General features: G+C 47.0%; 1 protein-coding gene across 4 annotated transcripts; it reads right to left on the reverse strand.

The window, feature by feature from the left end:
• Nucleotides 1-633: 633 nt before the first annotated feature.
• Nucleotides 634-23258, reverse strand: RNASEH1 (ribonuclease H1). Of its 4 annotated transcripts, none has more exons than XM_027623319.2 (9): nucleotides 23040-23257; nucleotides 21812-21927; nucleotides 17827-17985; nucleotides 15595-15721; nucleotides 14542-14596; nucleotides 14124-14208; nucleotides 13411-13535; nucleotides 11400-11491; nucleotides 634-964 (listed from the first exon to the last, which is right to left on the reverse strand). In XM_027623319.2, exons 1-8 carry the CDS (start codon nucleotides 23168-23170, stop codon nucleotides 11405-11407), a joined length of 885 nt encoding a protein of 294 aa, XP_027479120.1. In that variant the 5' UTR covers nucleotides 23171-23257; the 3' UTR covers nucleotides 634-964; nucleotides 11400-11404. The 4 variants fall into 4 exon arrangements, with proteins under 4 accessions (XP_027479120.1, XP_027479121.1, XP_035584857.1 ...); XM_027623320.2 differs by having other exon boundaries at nucleotides 15595-15694; nucleotides 23040-23255; XM_035728964.1 differs by lacking the exon at nucleotides 11400-11491 and having other exon boundaries at nucleotides 15595-15694; nucleotides 23040-23258.
• Between the last annotated feature and the right edge of the window lie 287 nt (nucleotides 23259-23545).

Consider the following 23545-nt stretch of genomic DNA (forward strand, 5'->3'; position numbering starts at 1 on the left):
GTTCATGATGTCGTTCATGGAGAGGTCCTATGTGAAGCCTAGCAAATTCATTGTGACTAGCAGTGAGCCCCAGCCGGATGCCCTCCTGAGTGAGGGTCAGCCACATAGCCCTAGGAAAAGACATGGGTCATGCTGAATCATGACAATGTGGTGGCCAAGGAGCCCTAACTGAATGATCCAAGAATCTTTTTCAGAGCCTTTTTAATAAAAACCATAAAGGCGGGGGCGCCTGGGTGGCTCAGTCAGTTAAGCGTCTGCCTTCGGCTCAGGTCATGGTCCCAGGGTCCTGGGATCGAGCCCCACATTCGGGCTCCCTGCTCCGTGGGAAGCCTGCTTCTCCCTCTCCCACTCCCCCTGCTTGTGTTCCCTCTCTCGCTGTGTCTCTGCCAAATAAAAACAAAACAGAACAAAACAAAACAAACATGAAGGGGGCGCCTGGGTGGCTCAGTCGTTAAGCGTCTGCCTTTGGCTCAGGTCATGATCTCAGGGTCCTGGGATCAAGTCCCGTATTGGGATCTCTGCTCAGCGGGAAGTCTGCTTCTCCCTCTCCCTAATAAATAAATAAAATATTAAAAAAACCAAAACCATAAAGGATGTGCTTCTTTGGGGTATTATGGGGAGAGGAGCCACATAACCTTTTAAATTTTTTAATTCCAATTTCTCTTTTTACATTTCATTCTCTTGCCACCCAATAATCTCCATGCAGGACTTCCCCATCACATTTTAACAAACACACAAAAACCCACAAGAACTGCTCTCATTGCGGGAAGTGACAAATGCCCGCATTGGGGAGACTCTGGATGAAGTCCTCTGCTCCGAGGGGATGGCAGGCTTGCTGAGGTTGGGAGGGAGGTTTTTGAGTGAGAAATCCGTTTCCTGACCAACTGAAACTCCTCTTGCAGTCTTCTGTCTTCACAAAGTCCTGCCATCCTCTGTAAGACTCTTCAGATCTGGTGAGCTTCCTCTGGAAAGAAAAGCAGTATTCAGTAATACTGAGGTGATCAGAGAGATTTTTAGCATGTGTAAACATTTAAGAAAGTCCCTGAGATTTTTTTTTTAAAAGATTTTATTTATTTATTTGAGAGAAAGAATGAGAGAGAGAGAGAGCACATGAGAGGGGAGAGGGTCAGAGGGAGAAGCAGACTCCCTGCCGAGCAGGGAGCCCGACGCCGGACTCGATCCCGGAACTCCAGGATCATGACCTGAGCCGAAGGCAGTGGCTTAACCAACTGAGCCACCCAGGCGCCCAAGATTTTTTTTTTGAGAGAGCGAGCACACATGTGCAACTCGGGGGGAGGGGCAGAGGAGGAGAGAGAATCTTTTTTTTTTAAAGATTTTATTTATTGGGGCGCCTGGGTGGCTCAGTCGTTAAGCATCTGCCTTCGGCTCAGGTCATGATCCCAGGGTCCTGGGATCGAGCCCCGCATCGGGCTCCCTGCTCGGCGGGAAGCCTGCTTCTCCCTCTCCTGCTCCCCCTGCTTGTGTTCCCTCTTTCCCTCTCTCTCTGTCAAATAAGAGAGCTCACGTTGCTCCGCATCCTCGCCAGCGTTTGGAGCTGTGAGAGTTCTGGGTTGTGGCCAGCACTCCCAGGTGTGCAGTGCTATCTCACTGTGATTTTAATCTGCATTTCCCTGATGGCATGTGATCTGGAACGTCTTTTCCTGTGCTCACTTGCCATCTCTGTACCTTCTTTGGTGTCTGTGAAGGTCACTGATCTATTTTTGGCAGAGAGAGAGGGAGAGAGGGAACACAAGCAGGGGGAGTCGGAGAGAGAGAAGCAGGCTCCCCACGGAGCAGGGAGCCCCATGTGGGGCTCGATCCCAGGACTCTGGGATCATGACCTGAGCCGAAGGCTGACGCCCAACGACTGAGCCACCCAGGCGCCCCTGAGAAAGAGAAAATCTTAAGCAGGGTCCATGCCCAGCACAGAGACTGACATGGAGCTCAATCTCATAACCCTGAGATCATGACCTAAGCTGAAATCAAGAGTTGGGATGCTTCACCGACTGAGCCACCCAGGCGCCCTGAGAATTAACTAAAAATTGAACAAGATTATTTACAGAACACACCAGAGCCAAGAAAGGTCACTAGACCCTTTGTCAAAAGTGCAGCCATTCAGGGCCCGGCCAGCAGTGCCTTTACCCACACTAGGGTGCTGGGTCCTGGCTGACAGGGAGGTGCCACAGTCCCTTACGAGCATGTCCCAAGAGATGGACCCCTAGGCCCTCTGGGCGGCTGGGCAGGGCCCCTGGCCCACCAGCAGCTCTGTGCAGAGATCGTGGGAGGGATCAGGCAGCCCCTGGAGACCCATGCACGGGGCAGGTCACAGACGGGGTCCCAAGGGCACAGGCGGCCTCTCAGCAGCTGGCCCCAGCACACATGGTGCCCTCAGTCCCGGGCCTGGGGCTGCTGGACATGAGAGGCCTGGGCGGCCTAGGGGAGTGATGTCATCGGACGTTGCGGCTGTTGCATGGCAGGTGGGAGAGGGCAGACCTGTCAGGAGCTCCGGCACTCACGCAGCCGGAGCAGGTGTGCCCACAGTGGGCTCAGAGGTAGGAGTGAGAGGTGCCCAGACTCTCCAAGTGCTCTGAAGGCCTCTGCTGACAGAGTGCAGGGGGCAGTCACGCTGTCACTGCTCACAGCGCATGGGTCCCCACGTCCGGTCCTCCAAGCCTGACCACAGTCACTCCGGTCGGCCTCAAGACAGGTTTCATGTGCGGCTCAGGTATTTAAAACAAAAAGCGGAAGGTCACCACCAGAGGCCCAGACACCAGAAAGGCGCTTGGTGCTTATCAGTCCCTATCTTTGAAAATGGAAAACAAGGACTTGCTGGAAAGTACTCATTTCACTGATCTCTGCCTCTTAGTTTTCTGAAAGTCTATCTGCATAACTTTCAAAAGATCAATCAACTAACTAGGGCCTGTCACAGAGAAGGAAGTCGCCACCAATGTTGAGATTCCTGACTCTAAATAAATAGACATTTTTCTGGTTTAAAAAAAAAAGTCACAGACCACATACAGGAGTAATAATTTTGTTTCTCTACAGTTCTATTTCTTAATTTTTATTTTTGTTCTTCTGGGCTTCAGCCAAACGATGTGGATGCTATGAGCTTAACAATTCCATTTAGGAAAACCTGTCACCCAACAAGGCAAAGCTGTCTCACTGACACATTCACAGAGCAGTCTCAGAAGCACGCACACTGCCTCCGGGGTGGGGTAAGGCAGGCCCCGTGACCAGCAGCGAGGACAGCCAGCACCTGAGGGGCAGAGGACCAGACTGCAACTTCACTGCCTCCCCAAAGGGAGGAGGAGACTGGACTTCAGCAGGCCGTCCTTCACTGGGGACCGAGCTCAGGTTGCCATTCACAATGCCACCGATGGGTGGGGGGGGGGGGGGGCTTAAAATATTTACTTCTCACAATTCCAGAGGCCAGAGTCCAAGATCAAGGTATCAGCTGACTGGGTTTCTGGGGAAGGCTCCCTTCCTGGCTTCACTGTGTCCTCACGTGGCCTTTCCTCTGTTCCCAGTGGCAAGAGCAGGGAGGGGGTGAGCTCATTTGACCTTAATTACTTCCTCAGAGGCCCCATCTCCAAATACAGCCACACTGGGGGTTAGGGCTTCAATAGAGGAACTTGGGTGGGGGGCACGGTCATTCAGCCCATCATAGCTCGGACTCAGGTGTTGGCCTCTGGGTTTTCAAATGTTAGATAAAGCAGGTTGTGTCCCTAAAAGAGGGACTGTGCTTGTTCTGTGCCTCCCAGTACAAAGGACACCAGGGCCTGAGGAGCCTGTGTGGCTCCAGTGCATGTGGGTGAGAACACAGAGGCCCACACTCAAAACCTCAGCGAGCCCCAACCCCGCTGGACCAGGCTTTCTGCCAGCAGGAGTCCTTCAGGCAAGCGCACCATTCCCTCCCGTTTCCTAGGAAAACAGACCTCTCAAATTGTTTTATTTTTGAGCAGGTATTCCAACATGATTCAAAATCAAGACAACATGCAGGGGTTTACGCATGGAGAGGTGTCCTCCCTGCACCTGCTCCTGCCCGCCTCGCACCCCCTCAGGGTACCCTCTTGGTGCTCCAGCACGAAGGTCATATCCCACCCTCCTGCACAAAATGCTGCAAGCCCTCCGTGCTCTGCTTCTCGAGGGGTCAGGAGACCCACTGTGAGCTGCCCGTGGCCACTTTGGCGAGCCCCAATATCGTTTCCTTTTCAGATACTATAAACCTCGTCTTTTATTTGGGTGTCTGCCAGCGTATCTGCAGTGCAAATTCCAAAAAGTGGCAAAGGACGGATGAGAGGTAAGCGCCCTCATCATTTCAGTAGACAGGGCAAACTGTTTTCCATTTTGTGCTCGCCACCATAGCACAGAAGTGCATGGTTTCCCAGCAGCCTCACTGACTTTTGGATTTTTGCTAATAAATCCTGCATTACGAGGTATTAATAGGATACAGAAAAATGATGTCTCAGTGTAGTGTCAATTTGCATGCTCTCAGGAGTGAAGCTGCATATCTTTTCCTTGCTCGAGGGCATGTGCACCTGAGTGATTTATGACTGGCCCGTTCTTCTATCATTAGGCGTTTTCTCACTTCCCACAAGTTCTTTATGTATCAGAGGAATCAGCCTCATGTCATAGCAGTTCCAAACTTTTTTCTGAGTCTGTCTATGCTTATGGCTTTTTAAAGTCTTTTTAGTTCAAGGGGCGCCTGGGTGGCTCAGTTGGTTAAGCATCCAACTCTTGATTTTGGCTCAGGTCATGATCTCAGGGTCGTGAGAATGAGCTCCACATTGGGCTCTGCGCTCGGTGTGGAGCCTGCTTAAGATTCTCTCGCTCCCTTTACCTCTGCCCCTCTCCTCTGTGTGCATACACACTCTCTCTCTAAAAAAACAATAAATAATAATGAAAAATAAAGCCTTTTCAGTTCATAATTTTTTGATTTTTACATAGTCTTTACTTTTCTTTTATGGTTAATGGTTTTTGAGTCCTAGCTTAGGCTCTGTTTACACCACTGGTGAGTTCCTGCCCTTTATACTAAGTTCTTGTGTACCTCTGGGATTAAGAAATAGAGCTTATAAAATGGGGGCAGGGCTGACACCTGCCAGTCCTCTCTCCCACTTAACTGATCCTGTTTGTGTTCATCTAGGACCCTTCCTTCCACCGTGGCTCCCCAGAAAGCACCAGGGAGGAATCCTAATTTTCAGGCATATTTTGATAAAAGCTGTTCTTTGCAAAATCATAACTCACGTCAGTGTTCAGACCAGAGTGGTCCTGTGCCTCTCTCTCTCTCTCCCTTTCATCCCCTTGGCGGACAATTAAGAACCACAGCTGTTTCCACAAACTGGCACAGGTTTTCTTCAAGTATCTGAATGCCTTCCACGCACCGGGGACACGACACCGACGGGAGCACCCTGCCCTTGAGCTCCTCGCCTGCGTGCCCCCCTGCTGGAGGCGGCGATGAATGCCAGAGCCGCAGACCGACTGACAGCGGCGCCACAAGACGCTCTGGGCTGATGGCCTGCTCTCACCCGGTTCTGCGGGTCCGCTCAGCAGGGTACATGGGAAGGGGCTGTTACTGTGCAGCTCCCCGTCCTTGTTCCAGAACTACCAGAACATGAGTATGAGCGAGACATCTAGACATGGAGGCCGAGGTCTTCCTTTGAAGGCCCCAGGCTTGTCTGGGGATAAACATCAATGGAAATGAGAGATGCCCAACGGCTAGAACTGGGGTTTTGGTTTGGTTTTGTTTAGCTGGTATTTCATGTGCCTGACCTGAGAGACTGCACAGATCCTCTCGATTTTCTCAAACCCCAACAAGGGAGTGACCTCATCGCTCTGGTGTGGAAGCTACAAATTACAATTCAACAGCCTCCACTTGCAAAGCATTAAGCTCGTATTTTGAGAGGAGCTGCAGCTGAGAAGCTTCTGTATTCCATGACACAGAACATATGTTCCATACTGTAGTCCTGACCTTGACAAAGCTGACAGAGTGACACATTTCTAAAGCTGTTATGCAGCTACTTTTCATTTATGTTTTGAGAGACAGAGAGAGAGGGAGAGAGAATCTCAAGCAGGCTCCACACTGAGCGCAGAGCCTGATGTGGGACTCGATTTCACAACCCTAAGGTCATGACCTGAGCCGAAATCAAGAGTTGGCCGCTGAACCGACTGAGCCACCTGGATGCCCCGATGCAGCTGGTTTTACATAATCAATAAGATATTTTCTGTTAGTAAGAAGGAGTTTCCTGTACCTTTATTATTCCCCTTTTCACTAAAAGTGGCTGGGCTTCATCTTACCTCAAGCTCCGTGCACTTCCTGTTCTGTATGGATATTACTTGCATTTGTGCAAATCCCCTAGTACACTGGAAAGTTTTGGAAGGCAGAATCTTTCATCTCTGTACTTCCAATCCTGGGCACATAAAGAGGAACTGCCCAATTAAAAAAAAAAATCAGATTTTTGGAGGGTAGTGGCAACAGTAAGAGCACTTTTGGATCCTCCCAAATCTTCACCTGAAACAGAACCACAGACGTCTGTAACAAAACTAGGCGACAAGTAGCACTGACAGGGATGGGGGGCACACTGGAATTCTCCTGCCCTGTTGATGGGAAAGTAAAATGGTAGAAGATGTTGGCTGGTGTTTCTTAAAGTCGAATACACACCTACCACGTGACCCAGCCATTCCCCTCAAGAGAAATAAAAGCACACGTTCAGGAAAAGACGAGTACATACATGTTCACAGCAGCCCCACACTGGGGACAACCAAATATCCATGAACAGGAGAATGGGCACACAAGCTGTGGTGCACCCATATAATGGATACTCCTCAGCAATAAAAAGGAGTAAACTATTGACAGACACAGCATGCGTGAATGCCAAAATAATTACACTGAGTGAAAGAAGCTCCTGACTTAAAAGTTTATACTGTAGGACTCTATTTATATAAAATCCTAGAGAATACAAATTAATCTATAGTGACAGGAAGTAGATCGGTCGTCGTCTGGGGATGGGGTCAGGTAGGGAAGGATTTCAAAGGGGTATGAGAAAACCCTGGCAGGGGGTGATAGGCAGTTCTGGTGGGGACATCACAGGGGAATCCATAGTTCACTTTACACATGTGCCATTTGCTGTCCGTCAAGCACACCTCCATAAAGCTGTTAAAAAGCAAAACGGTATGGTGACTCCAAAAAGCTGACACACGGATATATGAAGGACAGGGCCTGCCCAACACAGCCTGCACACCTGTGGGGCAAAGCACAGTGGGGTCCCTGGGCCCCTGACCTCTGAAAGGACACTCCAAAGGGGCCAACAGGTGTCCACTGCAAAGTGTGGCAGGCCAGCCTGAGGCCGGTGGCTGGAGCAGGACCGTTGTCCCTACCCTGGCGGTGAATGGGTGCAAGGGACCCACTTTAAGAAGGTCTGAGGGCCGGAGCCGTGGAGCCCAAGAACCACCGCAGCTGACCCCGCAGGGACCCAGGTGGTGGGGACAGAGCCAGCACCAGCAGGACAGGGACAGTGGGGAGGAAGGAGGACTCGACGCAGGTGCAGCAGGGCCAGAGCTGGGAGAGCTCTGGAAGCTAGCCGCCGTATTTTTAGCATGATTCAAAATTCAACAGAAAAGAGAACTCTGTGAAGTGAGGAAAAACTACCGGAACTAAATGTCTAGGAAAATGAGCGACGGTAAGGTATCAATCCCACAGAGAGCTAAGACAAAAGAAAAAGGAGCAGAACAAACGCCCTACATACAGCAAGGTACGCCAGAAAGACGTACCACCGAACAGACCAAAATGAACTGCTTCGAAACATCAAAAGATAAGATCCAAGATGGGAGAATGACACATCGGCATGAGAAAATGTCAGAAATAAGGTGACAGAATTCAAGGAAACTAGAGAGACAAGAAAATTAGTTTCAGAAATGAGAGACTCAAGAGCAAACAAAGACAAATAATGCCTTTAGAGATGGGACATCAACAGGCAGACAACTTTTAAAAAAAACAAAATAAACTTAAAAAGAGATGAAAGACGTTCAAGAAAAAGTGGAAAACACAGAGAATGGACAAATCAGATTTCAACACAGAGATACTAAGGTCCCCCAAAACAGAAGGCCAAAGCAAGAAAAACAGAACACTAAGCCGCAGTTCAGGCAACGCTGCTGAAACAGCAGATGTGAACGTACACACACAAAGAGCCGACCGTGCTCCTGCAAACACTGACCCAGGGCAACCAACACAGGGCACAGTCTAACACAACTACGGGCTGGAGAAGCAGGGATACCAAATCTCAGGACATTGAAGGAAAAAGGGGACATGACTTGTAAGAAAGAAAGAAAGACTCCTTGGGCTTTTCATGCTGGAAAAAAACCGGAATAAATACTTCAGACACTCAAGGAAGGAAAATGGGAGCCAAGGATTTCATACCCTACAAAACTGATTTCAAACATAGAGCAAACAAATTAAGGTCAACGTGGGGAACTCAGGGAGTATGGTTCCAAGATGACACTGACCAAACGCTGGCTGTGTAACCACTGAATACACAGAAGAGAGATGAAATGAGGGTAAGGGGGAGACTTTACTGTGTGATGGCCGACCACGTACATCCAGTGCTGTTTCACCAGCACAGCAGAACGTTAGTATCAGTACCCACATACTGCATGTTGCAGTGGGATAAAGCAAGAGCGTAATTAAGGAGCATCTATCCCGGGATTCTGTGTAGGACACACAGACATAACACCAAAGACTTCAATACTCTGAAATCCTGAGTTTCTATTGGAAATATCAATATGAGCTCAAATATTTTATCTTTAAATGTGTGTACATGTGTGTATGCTTTATAATTCTGTCCACTGAAAAGTCCTAGAAGCAATGACCAACCCCACAGTGACTAGCACCAAGCATTTGAAATACCTTTTCTGCCATTAAAAGAAATTGGGATTCTAGGCCATCTGGTTGGCTCGGTCAGAGGAGCATGTGACTCTTGATTTTGGGGTGGTGAGTTCAAGCCCCACTTGGGTGTAGAGCTTATGTAACTTGAAAGAAGAGAAAAGAAAAGAAAAAAAGAAAAGAAAAGAAAGAAAGAGAAAGAAAGAAAGAAAGAAAGAAAGAAAGAAAGAAAGAAAAAGAAAGAAAGAAAGAAAGAAAGAAAGAAAGAAAGAGAAAGAAAGAAAGAAAGAAAGAAAGAAAGAAAGAAAGAAAGAAAGAAAGAAAGAAAGAAAGAAAGAAAGAAAAAGAAAGAAAGAAAGAAAGAGAAAGAAACTAGAGATTCTTAGAGAAATAGGCAATTCCAGATCTGGAGCAGGAAAAGTACAAGAAGGGTCTAGAGTACCTTGACACACCAGACTGCAATGCAGCTACTGATGACTAGGTGCACATGCGTGCAATGGTCTGTACATGTATGTGTGTGTGCATGCGTGGACTGTGAGCCTATGGTGTACACCTGTGTACAGGTGTGCTCAGTGCATGTGTGTGCATACATGAGTATCAAAAGAAATAAAGAGCCAACCTGAAGAGCCCCCCTCCTACAAGCCCTAGAAGCTATAATTTGCGTTCAATAAAGATAAAAATTGCAATGACCTGAAACCTATCCAACAGGCTTAAGTAGATGAGTTCATGACACATAAGTGTTATAAAAACATATAAATAAAAAAACCTTAAGTGGCCACCTTCTAAGGATGACAGGGAACTAATTTACTTTGCATTTATCCTGCCTTTCCTAAATGAACACTACCACTGGGTAACCAAACAGCAGACGAGAGGAAGCATCTTCTTCTAAAACCATCCCAGCCAATAAATATAAGCAAAATCACAGAATATCACCATTTTGGAACCTCTGAATCATTAACAGACCTAGGCACTGAGCACCAGCAGCCGCCAATACCAGAAAAATGCAAACAGCCTATGCCCGCTGATGAAACCACGTGGCCATCTATCATTCGCCAAAGGTGTGGCACCTGACTCTGATTAAGCCTCTGGGTCCAGCAGCCAATTTGCAGGAAGTACAGAGGCAAGAAGGAAATGCTGGACTGTGCCAGGAGAATGCGTGTGGCAAATCTAGACGCTGGGAACCAACAGGACAGATGGCCCAGGTTCCTCGACAGGTAAACCTTACAAGGAGACCGATACAGGCACTAAAGAGGCTTCAGAAATAGCGAGTCTAAAAAAAAGTAGGCGAGGCTCAATTGCCATAAAGAAACACAAAGAAGTCATTTCTATAAAAGTTAGGATTCACTTTGGAGGGAGGGAGGGGCTCGGGTTGGAGGAGCACGTGGAGAGCCTTCTGGGGTGTCTGGCAAAGTTCTAGTTCTTGCCCTGAGTGGTGGTCATAAGGGTATTCACCTTATAGTACCGAAACTCAATGAGCTGAACATTCGTGTCATTTTCTATACCTTTTTATGATAAAATAGTAGAAAAAAAAAATTGGGGCGCCTGTATGGTTTGGTCAAAGTGTCTGCCTTCGGCTCGAGTCATGATTCTAGGGCCCTGAGATCGAGCCCCACGTTGGGCTCCCTGCTCAGCGGGGAAGTCTGCTTCTCCCCCAACCCTCACCCCCCTTTGGGCTCTCTCTCTCTCTCTCTCTCAAATAAATAAAATCTTTAAAAAAATGATCATATCAAACTTTAACTTGCATAGTGCTTTTTTTTTTTTTTTTAAAGTAGGCTCCTCCACACCCAGTATGGAGCCCAATGTGGGGCTTGAACTCATGACCCTAAGATCAAGACCTAAGCCGAGATCAAGAGCTGGACGCTTAACTGACTGAGGCACTCAGGGGCCCCAGCTTGCATAGTGCTTTTAACAGAAACAGCCAAAGACATCTTAAAAGATTTATTTATGCATCTTGCTCTGTCAGATGTTTCTATACAACAGTCAAGCAGCCAGGGCTATGCGCAGGCTTGCCTTGTACAAGGGTGCTAGCCAGTTAAGACTCAGCCTGCATTCCCTTGGCTGAGGCGTGGGCCCTGGCATGGGCTGTAGCCACCAAGGGAGCACTGCCTTGCTCTAATCCACGGGTACGTACAAGTCAACCTGAACATTCTGAGACTCAATCCTGCCAACTAGAAGATAAATGAACACTTTCAGAATGCTTCCAGACCTTGTCGGCATTTTTAAACCACTACTGTATTCATGCTTTATTAAAAGTCCTAAAATTTCTGTCCAGACTACAATAAAACTAATGAGAACAGTGTCAAACCCAATAAAGCATAATGCTGAAATTGCAAATAATGCTCAAATCTCGAAGGATGCTCAATTTATTATAATTTAATGACTTTTTATCACAGGATATCACAGAATGACTGATTTACTTTTGCAAGTTGTTTCTGCCCATCTACTGCAAATTTTATTTTTCACAACAGTAAGGAATGGTAAGAAAATAGTCACTCACTCAAGTTTTTCCAAGAATTAAAATTACCTCGTTCAGTCTTCAGATTGCTTAGCTCCTTCTCTAGCTAATCTGTCAGCTTCTTCGTTGCCTGTAAATCCCGAATGACCAGGAACATGCATCTGTTAAATAAATTTTTTTCCTTTTATCTTTACTGATTTTTTACACACGCAACACACAAATACATCCTCATTGACTTCCCAGTGGGCGGAGCGGGAGAACGCTCCTCCCCCCAAGGCCCCTCCCCCCGACACTTACAAATGGCACAACATGTATGCCCAGTGGACTGATGCAATGCAGGCATTTACAAAAATCCCATTTTGATTTTCCACAAACTGTACTGTTTTTATCGATTTTTTCCACCTTAATGATGGGACTTGGAAAGTTTTCCTGGTAAAACATACATATGTATAGATGGGGACAAATATATATCCAACGCACATACTTTATTTTCTTTAAGTGCTGTCAGAAAGAGGAGATATACTTATGTGATCTGTTTTTGTTTTTTTTTACTAAGTAGGCTCTACACCTAGTAGAGCCCCAACGTGGGGCTTGATCCCACAACCCTGAGATGAAGACCTGAGCTGAGATCAAGGGTCGGACGCTTAACCACTGAGCCACCCAGGCGTGTACTTCTGTAATTTAACCACTGTTTACATCTACGTTGCTGAAGGGCAGATTTAAACCTTACATTACCAAGCTGTTCTCAGTGGTCCTAAGGCGGAAGAGCAATATAGGGTTAAGAAATGGCTGCAGTTTAATTTGCTCTGAATTGTTTGAAAAAAGTTTTTTTTTTTAAAGATTTTATTTATTTGACAGAGATAGAGCGAGAGAGCATGAGCAGGGGGGAGGGGCTGTGGGGGGGAGAGAAGCCGACTCCCCACTCAGCAGGAGCCCAACATAGGGCTTGAACCCAGGACCCTGAGATCATGACCCCAGTCGAAACCAAGAGTCGGACACTCGACTGAGCCCACCCAGGCACCCCCTGAAAAAACAGTTTCAATAAAAACTATCTATTAATAAGAAAAATATTTCCATTTTGGAAAAAAAAGTCATGTCACTAAAGTCTTATCACACTTCATTTTTAACAAAATACCTTGTAAATTAGTTTTATTTTGACATTATGGCTGGTTCCAAAGAAACCAACAGGTTGACTATCATGAAGTCACTTTAACGGTGATGAGGTTAATGAAGAATAGCGGGAAGAAAGGTGGGCAGGGACAAGCCCCCCCGCCCTCCACCAGGGGGAAACAACCATTAAAAGGATTTTACACCACCCTGGAAGGAGCCTGCCACCCTTTCCCACGTGATAGATGACAAAAACCTGACTGGGTGACAGGCGCGAGGAGGGTTAATCAGATTAAAACAGCCCGCCAACAAGCCCATAAAAACCCCTAGACTTAGAAACTCTCGTGGCAACCCTCTCAGGTCCCCTCCCTCCTCGGGAGCTTTGTATTATCACTCAATAAACTTTGCTTTCTTGCCCACCACTCTTCATCTGGTCTACCTCTTCATTCTTCAAAGTGGCATGACCACAACCGTGGGCACTAAAGAAAAAGAAATCCTGCAACAAGGTGAGCCCAGACGAGGCACTCCTAAGCACCACCAAGACAATGTGAGGAATACTGAACACCCCTCAGTCACGCTGCCCCAACAGTGTGTTCTACACACAATCACACCAACGATAAGCAGCATTACTCATACGGTAGTCAAGACTCAAATGTGTTCCAATTTCTAATACGCACTATGATATTAATTTCATGTAAACGGTTACTTTAACTTAAGTCATTAAATCACTTACAGAAAGCACTAATCTCTCCAGTTAATTTAGAATACTTGGTCCTGGGCACCTGGGTGACTCAGTCAGTTAAACGTCCAACTCTTGATTTCGGCTCAGGTCACAATCTCAGGGTCGCTAGACAGAGCCTCACATTGGGCTCCACATTCTCTCTCTGCCCCCCTCCCCCACCTTCTCTCTCTCCCCTCTCCGAGTATTTGGTCCTCACAGCCATGTGACGGGACTGGTTCAGACAACACGCACCCACTGGATGTCCATGCCCTGGGTGAGCTGCTCCAGCGCCATGAAGTCCTCCTTGTTGATCACCTCTTTCCCTGTGCTTGTTTTCCACCCATTCTTCTTCCAGCCTTGAACCCAATTAGTGATACCTACAGGAAGTGCACACTCAGCCCACAGAGCTTGAACGTCCTGCTCTCCCTTCCCAGACTTCCCTCTTCTACCCGCTCTACTCATCTTCAAGGTGGCGTGTGCACCTGCCACTGGCCCACAAAGGCTGTACTCTGACAGGAGGTACAGACCCGGCACACTCCTCTGCTTGTCCCTTTGCTCGGACTGGTGTTGACCCACAGCTCCCAGCCTAAGAGGACGCCTCCTCCGCCTCTTCAACCCCCCTCCCCGTGTCCTAAACATGATTATTTCTCAAAGGAGCCATCAGCACGCCACCTTAAGTTACTCATGCATGTTTACACTCAAAGGACGACGAGAGCAGGGACATATCTATCCTGCTGCCCTATCTTAGGAGCCTGGCAAAGACACGTCTATGTGGCAAACTCCAGAGCAGCAGAACTGAGCTCCACGATCCCCACCTTTCTCTGTATACCCAACAAACCAACTACTGTCCTCATTTACCATTTGGGTCCTGCCCTGATACAATACCTCCTACAGGGAAAGGAAAGACCTATTTTCCTTCATGTTTACTAGAAAAACACTAGAAGAAGTAAAATGTAACAGCTTACCATTTATAGTAAACATACTGTCCGTATATAGAACCAACTTCTTGATGTTTTGAGCCTTTGCTTGCTCGATGGCTTTGCAGGCTGCCTTGAAGAAACGAGTCAGTCATCATGCTATAGAAACTGTTCAACTTTCAACATTAATGATGTTCAAAATCACTTCACCATTTAAACATTCTTTTTCTGAGCTAACTGTAATGATTATATGCTCTGTGTGAAATAATGCTACACATACAGTTCTGCTTGCACACATATTTGAAGTAACTTTTAAAATTTTTCTGGAAAATTCCTATCCGTCAGAGTCATTAGTAACCCCAAACCAAGTTTCTTCTGGACTCTGAGTATCTTGCGCACACAGGGTGTACACAGGTCACTGCTATGATGGACTTACTCTCAGTGGGAAATGTGTCTGACAACTTACATGAATTTCTGCTCTTTGGTTGGTCTGCCGCCCGGGAAGCCTAAAGCCTACGTTCCTGGTTTCAAAACAATACAAAGGAAAATGAAATCAATTAAAAGAGCTAATTCTCAAAGTGATTCCTTAAGCTTCTCAATGGACGATAGGCTTGATACACTTTTTTGACATATGAAAGCATCATACAAAAATACAGTCTTTAAAAATCAAACCAAGAGCACTAACATTTTACGGAAAAGCACCATGGGATGGTCTTGTGAAGAATACTGGGCCAGAATTCAAAAGCAAACTTTTATTTCTGCCCCTGAAATACATTAGCGTGTGGTCTTGGGTGAGGGCTAAGCCCGCAGACACTCAGTACCACACAAGCTCGCCACCTCTTACAGTGTTTGAAGCTAAAATGAGATATCAAAGGGAAAGAACTTCGTAGACCACAGGTCGAGAGAAATATAAAGTCTTACTGTTACTGAACAGTTTATGTTACATTATGGCCAACACTGCTGTGGGCACCTGCAAATGCTGGAGACAAAGCTCAGCACTGATGTGGCCACTTCACAGGCTCAAATCCCTCTTCTACACTGAATTTTAGGCTGCCCAGTGTATCTGAATGATCACACCTTGCATCACCCTGGCCTTGTGCCTGGTGAAAAACTAGGAGTCGCCTCTAAGCTCACACATCCTCAGAAGAGTCGTGGGGACATGACAGGTTCCAGGCCTGGTGACCTTGGACATCCCTGCCAAAACCATCCCACAGGAGACATGTGACTCTCCCAGGGGGCAGGGAAGTCATTCTGGTAGAAGATGTCACCAGTGGGACACAGAGACTCGTCAAGATCCAGGGTGAAGAAAGCAATGCCGGGGTCTTTTAATCCTGAAGAGCAAAGCTGTCAGTGTCGCCATGACTGGGTCCTGCGCTCCCTGTGCCAAAGCTAACCGCACAGTCGGAGGCCCTTGCGCCACTCCTCGACAAGTTTTAGCACGCGGTGCACCCTGTTTACTCACCAAGCATGGCCCGGCCCCTCGACAAGTTTTAGCACGCGGTGCACCCTGTTTACTCACCAAGCATGGCCCGGCCCCCAGTAAACGCCGATCCCGGCTCGTGCTCTCCTCCGCCCGTTGCTGACGCAGCAGCCGTCAGTGTAGACAACGACAAACTCTCCTGGAAGAGGGGACTTCCTGAGTGCCACTGCATCCAAAGCACCCAATTCAGTAAACCCGCATTCACATTTTAAACTGACCAAGTACTGTGCAGTGGGATCTCTATTTTCTGTCCAGGAGCACATTTTCGATTCCTTACACAGGGGCCCTTGACCCTTTCTGATTAGCATGCACTCCTATTTCGGTTCTGCATGACAGGCAAATTAGGGTAAAAGCAGTCATTCTGTGAACCTAGAACCCCCTGCAGTGAGAGCTGCTGCTGCCTCCCCCACTGCAGAGGTCAGAACGGGGCCGCCACCCCTCTCCCCGTGGGGGGCAGGGCTCACACTCACTCCCAGGAGCTGTGAGTGTGAGCCCTGGCAAACAAGCAGTGCCTTGGCACGATAAGGACCTGTCCGCGAGAAGGTCTAGTCCTCTGACAAATGTTGGTCTAATTTTTTTTTCTTAGTATATTTGCTGTTAGTAAACTATGGTCCTGTCTTTGCTTCTTTCCATCAAGACAGAGGGTCAGGGGCACCTGGGTGGCTCAGTCAGTTAAGCGTCTGCCTTTGGCTCACGTCATGATCCCAGGGTCCTGTGATCGAGCCAGCAGCCCCCCACCCGCCGCCCCCAGTCGGGCTCAGCAGGGACCCTGCTTCTCCCTCTCCCTCTGCTGCTCCCCCTGCTTGTACTCTGTCTCTCCCTGTCAAGTAAATAAATTAAAAAAAAAAAAAGAGGGTCTGACCAACATACCAATGCTGTAAAGAAGTAGGTAGAAGAGATCTGATATGAGGCCACTCTAAGGCCACTGATGACTAGACCACTCTTAGCAGGGGGGCAGGAGAGGTCAGGTTGGCAGATCTTGAAGAGTAGGGCCATGGGGGCAAATAGAGGCTTTGCGCTGTTTCTCAAAAGGATTACAGACTGGACAAGGCAGAGGCAAAGGGAAGAGGAGGGAGGATGTTAAAGAACACGTTCCTAGCCAGAACGCGGATGGGAGTGTGGAAAACATGGGTGTTGGACAAGAATCCTTGGTTCAACCGAAATTGACACCATCCACACAACAACCTTTCTGGTCACTGAATTCGGTCTCAATCTATCAGGCACTGCGTTAAATGACACTGTACTTCAAGCCACTGTTAGTACCTTGGAAATGGCTCATCACCCAATCACTCCACACATATGTGCTCTGATGACTACTGGCAAGGAACCAAATCCAGAATATTGTTTTTTTTTACGTAACTGCAAAATTGATTTATACAGTTTTAATACAGCTTAACAAAAAATATTTTCTATTGGTTTTCCTTGAATTATAAGACAGCTTATTCTTGGAGAAAACTTGGAACCTCCAAACACACTGATTTATATAAAAATCCTACTTACTAAAAAAAAAAAGCTTACTCCTATTTTCTGTTCATGCGTGCAAAAAACAAAAAGGAAATTTATATACCATAAGTCACTAAATATAAACCTATCCCTGGAGTTAAAGGTAGAGGAAAAATTCAGACTCTTTTGCTTCTCAGGACTAGGTAAAATCATTTATGTTTTGCAAAGGCTAAATGTAAATGGTATTAAGATACTGGTTCTAAAAAAGAGCTCTGTCCGGCCCTTACTTCTTCTTTTTTAAAGATTTATTTATCCATTTGAGAGAGAGAAAGAGAGCGCATGAACACATGTGCAGGGGAGGGGCAGAGGGTGAGGGGAAGCAGACTCCCTGCTGAGCACTGAGCCTAACATGGGGGCTTGACCCTAGGGTCACGACCTGAGCACAAACCAAGAGCCAGATGCCTAACCCACTGAGCACCCCAGGTGCCCTCCAGGCCCTTTCTTATTTGAAGAAGCTGAAGCCTCTGCATTTTCTCATAGTGACCTGAAATGCTGTGTGCACAAGAGAATACTAGGGTTTCAAAAGATTACTATGTTTTTCATTTGCAGGCCACATAATGCTTTTCTGATGAATGTCCAAAGTTTTAATAATTCTGCACAGTTAGATCAACTATAAAATAGTAACCTTAGAAATTTTTAAATAACCTTTTCAGATGAGAATGAGAAGGCTAAACATTAGCTCAACTTTCCCCTATTAAGTGGGAAAAGTTCTTACACTTATTTTCATGATTATTATATGGAAAACTTAAAAATCCAAGAGAGAGATACCCATGTAAGAAAACGAGTCTTTGTTAACTGAAGGCACGGATTCTGTGTTCTGTCTCGCATGCTTCGCACAGGGCTCTGCGTTTTCCTCTCCACCCAAGGGTTCACGGAGTCGCTTGTTGACTTTCACCTGTGATTCTTGTTCATGCTTATTTTCTGTCCCTGAAAGATCAAGTCTACTCATAAACCCAGAAAAAACAAACATAACATGAAATGCTTAAGAATCCAGAAATTCAGTAAGTGATTTAGTATCACTAAATCAGACTTACATACACTTTGTCTGTGGCCCTATAGAGGATATGACTTAAGACAGTCCACACCGTGTCAGATTTTGATGTTCTATGAAATTACTGTTCCATAAGCTTGATTAACGGCAATATGAAGACAACATTTCTATTAAAGTAGAAGTCTGGTTTTGACAGAGATAGTAGAGATACCAAAGGTTTTGTTTTTTTTTTTTTTTAATTTTATTTATTTATTTAATTGACAGAGAGAGAGAGAGAGACAGCAAGAGAGGGAACACAAGCAGGGGGAGTGGGAGAGGGAGAAGCAGGCTTCCCGCCGAGCAGGGAGCCCGATGCGGGGCCCGATCCCAGGACCCTGGGATCATGACCTGAGCCGAAGGCAGTCGCTTAACCAACTGAGCCACCCAGGCGCCCTGAGATACCAAAGGTTTTGAATCCTACAGGGATGGTGGGCAGTTTGACAATCTGAGGGACTCTTAACCCAGAAAGAAAACAAGAACTAGAATTTTGTAGCTATTACTACTCTAGATACTTCAACTCCATCAATGCCAAGTTGAGAACCTCCAGGAAAGTTGAGAGGGCACGGGTAACTGGACCTTAAGTAAACAGACAGTGGGCTACACTGAGAAAGGAAAGTAGAAATCAAACAGCAGAAAGGACTGGGTCCATTCAGGGCAGTAGCTGCAGAGCTTTCCTTCAGGAGCTCAGCCAGGGGACACAGGATTAATCCCAAAGGCTTCTTACACACTCTCTCAGGTTATGTGGGAGCAGCTTTTCCTACATTCTCATTTTATGGAGTGGGAATAGGGGCACAGAAGGAGCAACTAATTGTATTTCCAAAATAATAATAAAGCCCAACACTACAGAGTTCACTTTAACCTCATCCCTGAACCAGGGATGGAGAAATGGGGCTCCAATGTTGACTGACCACCTACCACATGGGTCCAAGCCAGAATGCCCTGCCTGGAGTAGCTTCTCCACCCACACCTGTCAGAAGACTGCTAAAGGTTATCTAGGCAAAATCTGAGTGAAGCCATTATGGAGAGCAATGTTTGGTTTTCCACTCTGCTGTATTTACCTTTAAAATATTCCTCTAGGGGGCGCCTGGGTGGCTCAATGGATTAAGCGGCTGCCTTTGGCTCAGGTCATGATCCCAGGGTCCTGGGATGGAGTCCTGCGTCAGGTTCCCTGATCGGTGGGAAGCCTGCTTCTCCCTCTCCCTCCTCCCCCTGCTTGTGCTCTCTCTCTCTCACTCTATCTCAAATAAATAAGTAAAATCTTTAAAAAGAAAAAATATTCCTCTAGGGACTTTACATAAGTAAACCCAAAAACACAAGTACAAGTCAAAGGGTAATTTTGTAGAAGTTTAATATCAATACAAATATTGATTTTACTTGTAGTAACAGAGAAAGTTAAATTGGAATGAAAGTTTTTAAAGGACAGATGAGACTTGGAAGGAAAAGGAGCCCAAGGCTGTCAGATAATTTTCCCTTCACAAAACTGGGTTAAGTTAACCCCAAATCAGTTTACATAAATCATGGTAACTGCCAAACAGCTCAAGAATCCCAAAATAAAAATATATGTCACATTAAGAGAAAATTTGGGAAAGGGGCTAACACTTTTGCTTTGACAGAGTTCTTGAACATTAAAGATGTCAAATTCCAATTTATATATATAAGTCACTAACTTGGAGGTCTCTGTAAACTTTTAAGAAAGGTGATTCACAGATATAAAGAACTATCTTGCCTTAGGATTTAAGAGTATTTAATAAACAGAAACATACTTCTATTCTATTGGAAGAATCGAAGTATGAATAAATTACTATTTGGTTAAAAAAAAAGAGCAGTGAAAAGGAAGCATTAGGAACCCAACTAAGACAAGAGCCATACTTGCACATTTGTTTTCTGTCCCAAACTGATTTCTCCATCAGGGCAGAAAATGTATCAGTCACATCACAACCTCCTTAAAAGCTGCTTGGGAGACAGCGTGAAGCAGATGCACAGTGAGTGAGGTTCTGCCCTGCTTCAGAAACTTGTCAGGCAGGGTAGATTCCTAAGCATGACTGCCTCGCCCTGAATTCTGCTTTGACTGCAATTGTTATGGCCTCCCAAAGGAGCAGCTGTTCAAAGCTTGAGCATCTCAGTGGGACTGTAGAGAGCCTGCTCGAAAAAAGTGGATTCAAACTATTCTCTCATCTTAATCTACTAGTAAAAATATTTGTGAGTAAAGCTAATGAGACACAACTTCTTCAAAATAGGTTAGATATATAGTTTGCCCCCGAACAGCATGGGGGTCTGACGCCCTGCTCAGCTGAAAATCTGAGCATAATCTCTGATTCCCTAAACACTTAACTACTACTGATAGCCTACTGTTAACTGGAAGTCTTACTGATGTGAACAGTTGATTCACACGTATTTTATATATGTCTTATATACTGTAGTCTTACAATAAAGTAATAGACAATAGAAAATGTTATTAAGGGGCATCTGGGTGGCTCAGTTGCTTAAATGTCTGCCTTTGGCTCAGGTCACGATCCTGGAGTCCTGAGATTGAGCCATGTTGGGTTTCCTGCTCAGCAGGGAGTCTGCTTCTCCTTCTCCCTCTGCTCCTCCCCCCGCTCATGCTTGCGCTCTCTGTCTCTCTCTCAAATAAATAAATAAAACTCTTAAAAAAAAAGAAAATGTTAAAATCCTAAGGAAGGACACCTGGGTGGCTCAGTCAGTTGGGCGTCTGCCTTTGGCTCAGGTCATGATCCCAGGGTCCTGGGATCGAGTCCCACATCAGGCTCCTTGCTTGGCAGGGAGCCTGCTTCTCCCTCTGCCTGTCCTCTCCCCGCTTGTGCTCGCTCTCTCTCTCTCTCTCTCCCCAACAAATAAAATCTTAAGAAAAAAAAATCCTAAGGAAAATTTATAATGTATATTATATGATAAATGTAATTTAATGAAGTCCACATATAAGTTTACCTACGCAGCTCAAACTCATGGTTGTTCAAGGGTTAACTATATTTTAAAAATTTTGTGCTCTCAAGCAGTCACCCTTAGTTCTGCATACTTGATGTTCCTTATACTGGGACTTAAGCTTCAATTAATTATACTTTCTGCAACATGTGAAACTGTAGGAAATTCTGATTGTGGGACCCTGTCCTAAACACCATAAGGAAGGAAACACCATACAGGTGCATGCCAGGAAACAAACTACATTCATCACTTTAAAACTGTAGCCCATTCAATTTGATAACAGAACAAGTATTTTTTAAAAGATAGAATTAGGGGCCCCTGGGTGGTTCAGCTGGTTAAGCATCTGCCTTTGGCTCAGGTCATGATCTCAGGGTCTTGGGATGGAACCCCATGTCTGGCTCCCTGCTCAGCGGGGGGCTAGCTTCCCCCTCTGTCTGCCGCCCCCTGCTTGTGCACTCGCTCTCTGACAAATAAATAAAATCTTAAAAAATATATTTAAAAATAAAAAATAAAAATAAATAAAACATAGAATTGAATAGAGTGAGGACTCCAAATGAACATCAGATTGGAGTCCCGGCTTATCTCTAATACTGTTACTAACAGAAACCACTAAGCTAAACCATTAAGCTGAACTACTTTCTGCCTGTTTCCTCATCTGTAAAATAGAAAAATGGAAACAATCATCACATCTTCTGTTTAGAAGACAGCTATACAGATCAAGTGACACTGGGGTATGCAAGGTTTTGAACAGGTTAAAACGCCATAGTGATAAGAGCAGTTGACTACCTTCTGAGCCATCTGGGCTTGCAGGCTTTCTGACAAAGGCCCAGGCCTCCTCCTCCGTGGCAAATTTCTTAAATCTGGCAGCAGGAAACCGGTCCACCTGGGCTCTACATTCGCTCCTGGAACAGAGTGCGATGTTACTTCCTTCCTCCCTTACCCATCCTCTTTTTAACAGATTCCTTTCTTAGATTGGGGATAGTGTGAAAAAGGTTGGGGCTGTCAGCTCCAACCGGACAAACGGTCACGGCTGCTTGTAATTTTGTTTCCTGCCCAACCCTTCACCCTGTGGTGCTGTGTACCAGCCAGACAGTACACCAGCATGTCAGTTTCCTCCATCTGAAAACATACTAGAAATTCGGGGTCTTGGAAAAGGAAATCCTGGGGCGCCTGGGTGGCTCAGTTGGTTAGGTTGCCTTCGGCTCAGGTCATGATCCCGGGGTCCTGGGATCGAGCCCCGCGTCCGGCTCCCTGCTCAGCAGGGAGTCTGCTTCTCCCTCTCCCACTCCCCCTGCTGTGTTCCCTCTCAGGCTGTCTGTCTCTCTGTCAAATAAGTAAATAAAATTTTTAATAAAAAAAAAGAAGGAAATCCTGTCAATCATTCCATTACAGCTAAGGTGAGCTTCTGGGATGCTTCTGCCTCAGTAGCATGGCTACAAAGGGAGACAAGTGCCCGCACGCACACAAATAAACCCTGCTTCCGTACGGCGGGGAGCGTCCTGCTCGCGGCATTAGCACACGTGGATACAAGTCCCGCCTGTGTCACTTACTAACCCCAAGAACTTCCCGACCACAGTAACTACACCTGAAAATAATAAAGCCCCCTCAAAGCGCCGTTACAGGGACCCAGATTTAGTCTGTAAGAACTTCCCTTTTTAAACACAGGGAAGATTAGGTTAGGTATTACCAGAGTTTGACTATATAAAAAACCATTTGGAAATGCTTTCCCGGAAACAAAAAGGAAGGATTAAGTTGAGGCCCCCGGCCATCCTCAAACCACAGGTGGCATTTCTGGTATTGCCAGCAAAAATGAAACCGCGCTGGAGCCTGCGGACGGGACCAGCAGGCCCTCGTCAGCGGAGGTGCGCGGCGGCCGGCCCGGGGCTCCCACTGCCCGGCCGGCCGGGGCTCCCACGCGCTCCACCCCAGGCCGCAAGCCGCCAGCTCTGGGCCAGTCCGGAGGGCCGCCTGCGGCCGCCCTGCACTCAGCCTTGGGCAGCAGCAGCCCACTCACCAGGTCTGGAAGACCCCGGCCTTGCGGCCCCTCCTCACGGCATAAAACATGCTGAGACCGCTGCTGCCGTGGGTGCTGCAGCGCACGGCGGCCAAAGCAACTCTGCGCGCCACGGCCAGAAGCCTGGTCATCGCTCACAGCTGGCCATCGCCGAGCACCTCCAGGCCCCGGCTCGCGCCACCACCACACAGACCCAACTTCCGGCGGCGGCGCGGGGAAGTGACGCGTGTCCCCGCAAGCCCTGCGGGGCGGGGCCTAGGGGCCTAGTACCCAGCGCTTTTCCGGCTCGATTTCCCGGAAGTCAGGGAGAAAGTCGGGCCTGGGTGGTCCCGGGAGGGGCGGGACCTACGGAAGGTGGGTGGGGACTAGGGCGGGGCTGGAGGGGAGGGCCCGCGTGAGGGGCGGGGGCCTGGGCGGTGGGGGCGGGGAGGCGCCGTTTGAGGGGCGGGGTCTGGGGCAGTGCCGAGAGAGGGGCGGGATCTGGGCGTTGTAGGCAGGGAGGTGCT

Source organism: Zalophus californianus, chromosome 8 (assembly GCF_009762305.2).
Source record: "Zalophus californianus isolate mZalCal1 chromosome 8, mZalCal1.pri.v2, whole genome shotgun sequence".
Classification (NCBI taxonomy): Eukaryota; Metazoa; Chordata; class Mammalia; order Carnivora; family Otariidae; genus Zalophus; species Zalophus californianus.

Coding starts and splice junctions, on each gene's coding strand:
- RNASEH1 (XM_035728964.1), bottom strand. CDS start 23,170: ATGACCAGGCTTCTGGCCGTGGCGCGCAGAGTTGCTTTGGCCGCCGTG. Junction 21,928..23,039: donor GCCGGGGTCTTCCAGACCTG/GTGAGTGGGCTG, acceptor ACTCTGTTCCAG/GAGCGAATGTAGAGCCCAGG. Junction 17,986..21,811: donor AAGCCCAGATGGCTCAGAAG/GTAGTCAACTGC, acceptor TTGATCTTTCAG/GGACAGAAAATAAGCATGAA.